General features: G+C 43.9%; 1 protein-coding gene across 1 annotated transcript in view; it reads right to left on the bottom strand.

The window, feature by feature from the left end:
• Positions 1–2,901: 2,901 nt before the first annotated feature.
• The window catches only part of ALOX5 (arachidonate 5-lipoxygenase), a 32,271-nt gene continuing 24,804 nt past the window's right edge, over positions 2,902–10,368 (bottom strand). The window contains exons 12-14 of the mRNA XM_071563382.1: positions 8,037–8,137; positions 5,593–5,763; positions 2,902–4,360 (exon numbers count right to left, since the gene is read on the bottom strand). Coding sequence (XP_071419483.1) covers positions 4,181–4,360; positions 5,593–5,763; positions 8,037–8,137 — 452 coding nt within the window. The 3' untranslated portion in view covers positions 2,902–4,180. The remainder of the gene's footprint in view (positions 4,361–5,592; positions 5,764–8,036; positions 8,138–10,368) is intronic.

Here is a 10,368-nt window from a genome sequence, read left to right as displayed (position 1 = left end):
CATTAATCACTATCCTAACAGTTGTGGGGCAATCTGTCTGGAGGACATGTTTGTTGAACACCAGACCTGCATGCTGACGTCAGCCTGATATGCTGATGATCTGGTCTCACAAAGTATTGGGTAAAGCTTTGAACAGTCTGGTTTTGTCTGGTTCTTACCTGGTCACTGCTGAGCTTCAGATGGTAGGAAAGCTATGTTTGGGCAGGCCTAAAACAAGCAGATCTGGTTTCTCTGGCTTTGTGGAAACAACAGGTCAGAAGCAGACTCACTAGTCTCTCACGTTTGTGGGAAGTATGTATGTGTTGCCTTGTTTTCACTTGGCCACTGCATTTGGCCCAGTGTAAAAGTACCTACATAACAGACTTAATAGTGGTCTACAGAAAATCAGGTGGGTTTTTGGCATGAAGAAAAATGGGGTTTTACATTTTAACCTAAAAGCAATGGATTTACACCATTGGAATACTATTTAAGCCTGGGTTGTTCAGTGTATTCAAGCTGTTTCAGCAGAAGCATTTCACAGCAGGCTCTTCTGTTTGAGGAATGAAAGGCCATCTGGAAGCCTTCTCCTTCCCAGGATGTGCATTGCTGAAACATTATTTTTTCTGGCATCATTACATCTTAAAAGGCTAATGAGTGCTACATGATTTAAAAGTGGGGGCAGTCGTACTTCTCTCTGCATAGATGGAAGCAAGCAGAAATAATAAATAAGAATGGCCAAGATTTAGTTATGTTTCTTCTCCCTTTTGTTTTATAGGGCTAACTTGAAAGCAAAGATATGAACTAGTTTTCTCAAAGCATGTGTGGGAAATGTTTCTGGAAAGAAACTTTTATAACAGTACCTGTGTCTCAAAAGAAAATCAACATAGGTAATAATGGGAGGATGCAGGAGGCTTTGTGAAATGCATTTACTGGAAGCAAGAAGGAAGGGGCTGCATTTAAGAAACTCACAGAAAGATCAGGAGCTTTGTTGAAGTAATGGGATCATATTGGGCTCATATTCAGAGGCATTAATTGCTCCAAACATGTAATGACAAAATTTCTTGCCATAGGTTTTTTAAGGGTTATACAGTTGGAGATCCAGAAATGTGACTATGGGGATAAATTAGCAGCTCACCCGCAGTCTGGATTAGTTCTGGATGAAGGTTCTTCTTGGCTCTGCTTATGTAAAAAATCTCACAGAAAAGGTGTTATCAATCATGAAAAGGGAATCTGTGCTTCAGCAGTTGACCTAGTGTGTGGGGAACTGCCAAAGCAGACTCAGTGGGACTGACCACAGGTGATGGGTCAATAGTAAGAATTCAAGACGTTATCGACACTGAAATCTAGTGAAATCAATCCCTGAAAGACCTCAGAAATTATGAGAATCACAGTATTACAGAATATCCTGAGCTGTAAGGGACCAACAAGGCTCATTGAGTCCACGTTCTGACCCTGCACAGGACAACTCCAAAAATCACACCATGTGCCTGAGAATGTTGCCCAAATGCTTCTTGACCAATATATAAATACAGGAAAAACAAGAATATATAAAAATTAGAATAAAGGAAGGTTTTTTGAATTTGTGAGAAAACATTAGGCTTTCTCCTCTACTTGTTGACAGTCCTTTAGGACAACCCTTAACCAGTTCATTTCTCACTAGCACCAATGGTGTTTTATAGCTGAGTGTCCTCTTCAGTGACCAAATGCCAAGAGGAAAAGTTGAGATGACAGAGCCTACCAAGTTACTGCCAGGACTTTCTGAACCAAGTATCTCCTAGTTCTACTTTCCAGTCAGTTGAGAATCACTGCAATTGGAAAAGACAGCAAGGAACCTTGAGCTGAAGAGTCAGGCTATATTCCCCTGCACTGGCCAGGAGCAACAGCATCTAGCCAAGACACACGCTATCTGTCAAACCCCACTGGGCTGGTGCACATCAAGCTGTAGTATCTATCACAAAGCTAAGTGCATGACACACTTCAGAGAGAGCTGATACTTTCATTCCCACCTAGGAGGCATCCTGAAAGTGGACACTGTACCTCAGTACCATGGCTTAGGAGACACCTCTGTGCAAGTCACGGCTAAAGATGTAGGGGAGGAATCCATGGCCCATGCAGAGGAAGAGGATTTTCCAGTGGATGGTGACCAGTTGAAAAGAGAGCCAGGAGTGGCACAGCAACATGTGAACTCAGATGCCCTGGAAGAGTAAGCATTTTAATACTTGCAAGTATCTGCTTCCTTTCTGGTGCCAATATTACTTTTAACCTTTTTACCTCCTTCCACAGCCTCTCCTGCAGTTGAATCAGACTGTTACCACCAGTCTTCAAAGCTGCACAGTCAATTCCCCAAACCTCCCACCAACTGTCTTAGGTTCATGGGCTACAGCAGAGGGCACAGATGCAAGAGAACGTCCATCAGAGTCTTCCCATATTTGGTTTTCTAGATAAGTACTTGACTATGCAAATCATCACATAAAAGCTGAAGCAACAGGACAGTCTCTGTATATAGGGGAAGGACAAGAGTACGGTGGTATGTTGCATAAATTGCATCAGCTTGTTGCAATTTTGTTTTCAAGTTCTTGCATTCAAGGTGCACCTTCTTTACCCCCCTGGTTTTTTTGAAGTAGTGGTCTCATGGGTTGTTGCCTCTGATCCCTTGGTCCTGTTCCAGGTTCACTGCACACTTGCATGACTGCTCCTGCACTCATCCCTTCTCATAGGCTGCAGTAAGAAAATGCACAAATCATAAATGTACTTCCTCAGTCACTGGAACTGGTCTTACCCTCCAGTTCTTTCTCCAAGTCTTTAGTATGGGCGGAGAAAAAGGGAATCCATCTGCTGTAAAGGGCCTAAAATCAGTTTTCACACCTGCTTCATATGAAAGTATGTATATTTTAGTAGTACTCTTTTCCAGATCACCCAGGAATTATAGAAATAACTATATTTCTCAAAGAGCAGAAGCTTAATTTCTGTACACAGCAGGTTGTGTTTATTCCTACAAGGTTTTCAAGACATACAGCATTATATACTGAATTAGGAAGGAAAAGCTAGATGTTCAGTTTTGTTTTATTAGAACAAGAAGCTTTCTTATGTACTGAAAAAACACACTGCAGGCCAGCAAACCTAGTATAAGGAACAAATTCTCAGAAAAATAAACCCAAATTGTTATCACCCAAACCACAACTCTTCAATTTCCCAAAACTCAATTTTGCTTTCATTATCTCAGTGACTTTCTCAGCTTTAGCCCAGGCCCAAGTATTTGAACCTAATCATCTCTAAACAAACCACACCAAACCCAGTTTTCTCTAATATGGAACATGCCAGTTATATTTAATTTGCCACATCTAAGATTCTTCTTAGAAGCTGTCAATCAAGCCCTCTCCAGAAATTCTGCCATTATACAAAGTAACATCCTCATTCCCCACAAAACAGAACAAACTGTCCACAAAACCCAGCAGCCTCAAGCATTGAAACAGAAATTGAGCATAAGCACTGCTAGGCCTGTACTTGATGCCATTGTGCAAAGTAAAATGTTTGTCTATACATATGAATGACATCATCCCTGCTGGCAGAGGCTAAAATAACCCTTCCTAATTTTATGTAGAAAATACTTAAGTTTAAGAAGGTACAAAATTTTAATCTCCTAAGAGATGCTATTTCCCACAAGCTTGGTAAAAAAATGATAAAATCCCATCAGCTATGTTAAGAAAATGTCCTGCTTTTACCTTCATCCTGATTAGGATGTTCACAGTTTTAGTGAAAACATTTAATATTTGTTTTAACCAGTCAAAAACAATGCATAAACATTAAATATTACATTTTTCTATGTCTCCTAGGAAAAATAGGATTTTAAAGATGTGACTTGCTTATTGCTCATGGTATTTTTCCACTGAGTAGGTGAATATCTGTGATTACATTGTTTTGTCAAGGAGAGGACAAGATAACAGAAACATGCATATTGATTCTAAGATTAATTTAAAAATCCTGGGAAAATAAACTTGTAGCAAATTTGACCTACTGCCAACTAGACTTTGTCTGCAAGATTGGTCATAACCAGATGTGTTTTGAAATTTCAGATAGACTTAGGCCAGCTCTGACGGAGGAAATGGGTTTCTTATCCATTTCTGAAAGTTAATTGAAGAAGCATATGTAAGAGAAAAGCATCATTAGGTTTACACGCTTCCAAACTCTCCTGGCTGTCTCTTCAAACAGCAACACTGTTGGGAATACGATCTGGGGAAAGGTAGTAGTAAGGAAGCTTTTTGTTCTTGTTGCGTTCAGTGATGGTGTTGACAACCTCATCCAAATTCTTGCGGAATTTCGCCATAGCCTCTTTCACTGGCTTCTCCACGAAGTGTTCATCTGGGTACATGCCCAGAAACAGCTAATTGAAAAACACCAAAAAATCATGCTATGAGAAAGCAAAGGCAATTCTGTTTCAACATTATGCAGAACAGCACCCAGAGCATCACCTCACAAATGCTATTATTAAAATAGTACTAGCAATATTTAAGCTAGCCTACATCGGCACTGCCAATGAAAGATGCTCTGCTACCTTCCCTCTATTGCTGCCTGGTTCTTTCCATCCCTGCATCTTTCTGTGGCACTAGTTCAGGTGTCTGTGTGGCACCTCCTCCACCTGCAGAGAGCTTATCTGCTGAAAAACAACCACTTTTATTCAGGCCAGTAGTCAGTCAGATGAGCTTCCTAAGCCAGATCTCTGCATAGTCACTCAAACATTTATGCTGCTAGAGAAGAGGACAGCATGAGAGTGGAATTAACAGCCAGAGATGAAAAAGGAAGATGACTACTTCATTCAGTGACAGTTTCTGGTGACTTAAAACTGTCCCTCAGAGTTCAATATGACAGTTGCTTTAGTCAGCTTGGACTCTAACAGTGCTCCGAATACTGCATTGTCAATATGCACACTGGCATTGCTTTAGGTGACTATTTGCCATGATACTACCCTTAGTATCAGCTTCTCCGCTAGTACTACTTTCTTTTTAGACAGAAACTTGAAGCACCCTCTGTCCATCATCTTCAATTTAAGGATTTCAAATCACATCCTCCAGACAGAGCCCTTGGGTGAAACAACCTACATCATTTTGCATGAGGGAAATGGCTACAGACCATGCTTGCAAAGCCTTCCATAGACTTGTTTTGCTTTTACTCCTCACCAGCCAGGCACAAGCCACTACTGTGGTGCACATGGCACTGGAGCAGATTTTCCAAAGGGACAGGACATGGGGACAGAGAACTGTTCTACCTTCTTCCCCAGCACTGCTGGGGCAAGGAATGGAAAAACCCCTTATGGCTCTGCAGCCCTCTGCCTCGCACACCAGCATCCTTGTTCAGCAATGCCATGCTTGACCTTAGAAACTTTCATTATGGCTGAAACACAGCCTCAGAGCAAAAGTGTAACTTCTTGCTCAGAGCTGGTGTGCATCTGACAGAACAAAGGCAACTGCACATCACTGACACATCTCTACAGAAAGGTAAACATGGTCAAGCCAAGCAGAGAGCAGCACTACAATCCTCCTGAGTTTACACAGTATTGCCACGGCCCTTGTGATCTCACATACATCTCCACCACCTAGAAAAGGGAGGTTGACTTACTTCTTTGTCCTGGAATTGGCTCAAGGCCCAGACAGCTCCAAGATGCCAACAAGAACGTCCCCTGTCTGGCAGACTCTCCACAATTTGCTCAATAGTGACAGTTCCCTTTTGTGTTGGAGGAGGGCAGCGCATTGTTGGTGGGGCATTGGGAATCCAGGAACACCAGTCATACTGCACAACAGAGTAAGAGAGCACAGTGAAAAGCTACAGTGGTTGGTATTTAGGAACACAGCAAAGAAAATCAGGAGTTTGACAACAGGGAGTTTGCTTCTGTAATATGAGCCTCTCAGAAAGGGTGGACATTAAGGACAGAGAGATGCTCTAGAGAAGGACTGGAGGTTACAAGGAAGTCCCCACTGTTTTTGTTCAGGACTCACATGAGATTCACCAAAATGGGAGTAGTTATTCTGCTAGCCATAGGCATGTGCCACACAGCCCAAACTCACCAGACAGGGTAAGGGCATACCATTTTTATTAAACAAAGACCTTTTCTGATAAACTAAGGTGGTCTCGGGGGTAAAAAAAAATTCCCCTTTTCTCAGTTTCTCTTTTCTGCACAATTTCCTCCAAGACCATGCCCACAGTACTGTGGTCAGGCACTAGACCGATAAAGGATGCTGGTTCATTATGGTATATGAAATATGGCAAGCAGATATGGCCATGGTGAGTGGCAGACTGGGAACTCAGAATTGACTTCTGGCCTGCTTCAATGTTGTGAGCTGGTGATGTCTCTTTCTGCCTCAGATATGACCCTGAGTTTTGCTGCCATCTGAGATCTTGCACTTCAGCTTAAAGCTTTTGATGCTGTCTCTCACAGTATCCTTCTGGACAAAATGTCCAGCACACAACTGGATAAACACATCATGGGGTGGGTGAGTAATTGTCTCATGGGTAGAGCACAGAGGGTAATCGTGAAGGGGGTGACATCAGGCTGGTGTCCTGTCACTAGTGAGGTTCCACAGGGCTCCGTCTTTGGCCTCATGATCTTCAACGTCTCCATAAACTACCTGGATGCAGGACTAGACAGGATACTAAGCAAGTTCGCAGATGACACAAAACTGATTGGAGCTGTTGACTCCCTCGAAATCAGAGAGGCCCTGCAGAGTGACCTGGACAAATTAGAGGGCTGGGCAATCACCAACCATATGAAGTTCAGTGAGGGAAAGTGCCAGATTCTGCACCTGGGAGGGGGCAAGCTCAGATGATTATACACACTGGGGAATGAGAGGCTGCAAAGCAGTGCCATGGAAATGGACTGGGGATCCTGGCTGATGGCAGGTTGAATGTGAGTCAGCAGTGCCCTGGCAGCCAGGAGGGTTAACCCTGTCCTGGGGGTCATCGGGCACAGCATCACCAGGTGGTCAAGGGAGGGGATTGTCCCTCTGTGCTCTGTACTGGGGAGGCCTCACCTCAAATATTGTGTGCAGTTTGGGGCACCACAATATAAGAAATACATTAAACTGTTAGAGAGTGTCCAAAGGAGGGCAATGGAGATGGTGAAGGGCCTTGAGGGAGAAGCCATATGAGGAGTGGCTGAGGTCACTTGGTCTGTTCAGCCTGGAGAAGAGGAGACTGAGGGGAGGCCTCATTGCAGTTACAACTTCCTTGTGAGGCGAAAAGGAGGAGAAGACACTGATCTCTCTTCTGTGGTGGTCGGTGAAAGAACCTGAGGAAATGGCCTGAAATTGTCTCAAAAGAGGTTTAGATTGGATAGTAGAAAGAGGTTCTTCACCCAGAGAATGTCTGGGCACAAGAACAGGCTCCCCAGGAGGTGGTCACAGCACTAATGCCTGACAGAATTCAAGAAGTGTTTGGACAATACTCTTGGGCACATGGTGTGACTTTTGGGGATGGTCCTGTGCAGGTCTAAGGATTGGACTCAGGGATCCTTGTGGGTCCCTTCCAAGTTGGCATATTCTGTGATTCTGTGAAATTAGCACACTTGCAAGAGCAATCCACAGTAGTCATCTGTGCATGCACTCACAGCAAAGGCAGAGTAAAGACACACCATAATTCATTGCATTGTAGAGGGGGCCTCACACTACCAGCACATATCAGATCCAGGGAGTTCAGGTGATTTCTGAAAAGCCTGGTAGCTAGGCTGTGCACCTGAACCCTTATTCCTGAGGTCTTACCAACTCATTTAAATGCTTAAAAAAAAAGTTCCCTGTCCCCACAGTAAAATAAGTATACCTGAAATATGGAAGTTTGAACCTCTAAATCTGAGCTCTGGTACATATGTAAGACTCAAAATGCCTTTCTTAGCTTCCAAAATACTGCAGTTTCCATAGACTTCATGGGGATTTGCAGATCGCTCTGCAGTTATTTTGACCAGAAACAATAATGTAATTCTGTACATCTACTAAAAAATATTTCTCAGACCTCGCCCTGGTAGATGCACTTCCCAGCCCAGAAGGAAGAACAGTCTTCCCACGAATTCCTACCTGACCAAAGTTCACAGCTGCATGTTGAGCTGATGCGGTGAATATTACCACTGTGAGATATTCCGCTAGTGTCTCTCGTGTCCTGATCATCTTAGGAAACCCTAGATGAGGGAGAAGAAAAGCTTAAGTAACCCAGCTATGAAGTAACCCTTTTATCCACCAGTAATCAAAGGAAAAGAGGGCCATGAAGCAGCCACTGAGGAGCAGGGCATTCTCTAAGTCTTGTTGCATGGTCTGACAGGAGCTACTGAACCTCTCCATGCCTTGGCTGTGCAGTTATAAAAACAGTGATCCTGCCTTACCTCACACAGGTTTGTGAGGCAACACCATTTGCAAAGTATGTGATGTTCCATAAGGGAAAGACAAAGTCTAATTACACTTTAAAAAAAAAACCTATGTCCCTATCCTACCTATCCTGCAGCAAGGAACCCAGAGAGTCCACAGGGCAGGGGCCTCAGGTGCTCCATTTTTCTTCAGTCTGCAGTGCAAGCAGGGAAGGTTCATGCCAAGGAGGAAGTGACCATGTGCTCCTATTTATAAAGGTCTGACACTCAGCAATCAAGTGTACTGTGAGAAAGACTGCAGGGAGAGCTTATTCACTGAAATGGGAAGTGAGGAAATGAGAACTTCTGAAACAACGGAATGAGGAACAGAAATAGTTGCATTAAGCTGATGTTGAAGGACAATAATCAAATGGAGCTATATAAAGAAAAAACGGAATAGTCAGGGACTAGGGAAATATTTTGCAACTAAGGCAACCCCAGGCCTGTATCTCTCTTATCCTCACTAAATCAGATTCCTGTGCTGTACTTCCTGTCCCATCTCAATGTGACCACAGGACCCAGTAAACCAACAGATCTGTCAGCACCCTGGAGCAAGCTGCCCCTGCTCAGACTGTGTGTGCCAGCTCCTTCATATCTCTACCACCAACCTGATGCACATGTGAACTCAACCTGAGAGAGGGAAAAGGCACGTGGTAGCTCTGGCCAGCTACCAAGCCCACAGAGGAGAAGACACACTGTCCCCTCCCGTGTTCTGTTATCCACTGTGCTCACCTTTAAAGAAGTTTGTCATTCTCCCAGTCACAGCAGCCTTCCCAGGGATGAAACAGAGACTGGAGATGGAGACCCAAGTGTTGTAGCCTCCCCCATTTAACCTCCTCCCATTCTTTACAGAACCAGCCAAGTCCACCTGCTCTATGACACAGCCTTTGGCATGGCAGCAGTGCAGACACAGATGCTGCAGACCTAGTAGGTTCACCATCTGTAGTGGCAGTCCTGCCTCTGGTGGTGCTTGTAGCATTCCACTCCAGCTGTAGCCTTGGGAAGGCTCAGTACTTGTCCTATATCAAGATGCTTAGATCAAGCATGAAGTTCCTACTGGAAGGCCATTTCTAAGCTTTTTCTAAGAGACAACTTGTCAAAAAAAATCACAGCAACTAGGTGTACCCCAATGGTTTGCCTGTCCAGGCAGATAAGAGCCCAGAAGGCTTTTATACACCAGTACATACTGGTAATATCACAGGCTTGCCTGACCATCTTGTACTCAAATGTGTGCATGCAACACCAAAGCCATTTGCCCTAGGTCACTGGTCAGCTGGTGTTGTCAGATGTAAATCAGTCAGGACAGTATAAAGAATGCTCACCTACCTCTATAAATTCCTGAAAATCTGCTTGGAAAAAATGTGAGTGGAAGATAAAAAACATATTTAGGGAAAGACAGGGGAGTGTTAAGTCAGGTGGGAGAACTGAGCCATGTTATGGGTGAGAGCTCCCATGGGCAAGTAATGGTTTGCAAGAAAAGAGAGGCAGTGAGAAGAGACAGAGCAAAGGAAAATATTTATTGGAAATATGAGTATCTTCTCTTGAAGAGAGGAGAAACAGCTCAGTGATGACACAGATGTTGAACAAAGTGCAGCAAGATACTCCTGGGGAGGTTCTTAGATGTTCTTATTTGGTGTAAGATTTGAAGGAGAGGATCCAAGGGAGGCTTGCTGCTCCTTGTGATTTCTATCAGTCTGCCTGGTAGTTTCAACAGCAAATACAGCACCTGTCCCTCCCCACCCCAGTGCTTAAAGCATGAGCAGACAAGATCAAAGGACCTGTGTAGACAGATTACACAAGTTGCCCAGGCTCATGATGAGAATCTGTGGGAAAGGAAGGAATTGTTTCCTGAAGGAAGCCCTGAGGTCTTTCTGAGGTCTCACCCATAGAACTGAGCATCTTTGGGCCAAGAAGGGAGAGGGTCTCTCACAGCTCAAGGCATGCTGTGCACACAACACTGCTGTCAGCAGGTACTTGACAAGCTGCAGACTTGGCTGGGCCATCACACC

The sequence above is a fragment of the Pithys albifrons genome, chromosome 9 (genome assembly GCF_047495875.1).
Source record: "Pithys albifrons albifrons isolate INPA30051 chromosome 9, PitAlb_v1, whole genome shotgun sequence".
Lineage (NCBI taxonomy): Eukaryota > Metazoa > Chordata > Aves > Passeriformes > Thamnophilidae > Pithys > Pithys albifrons.
This window is presented reverse-complemented; position numbering and strand designations above follow the sequence as displayed.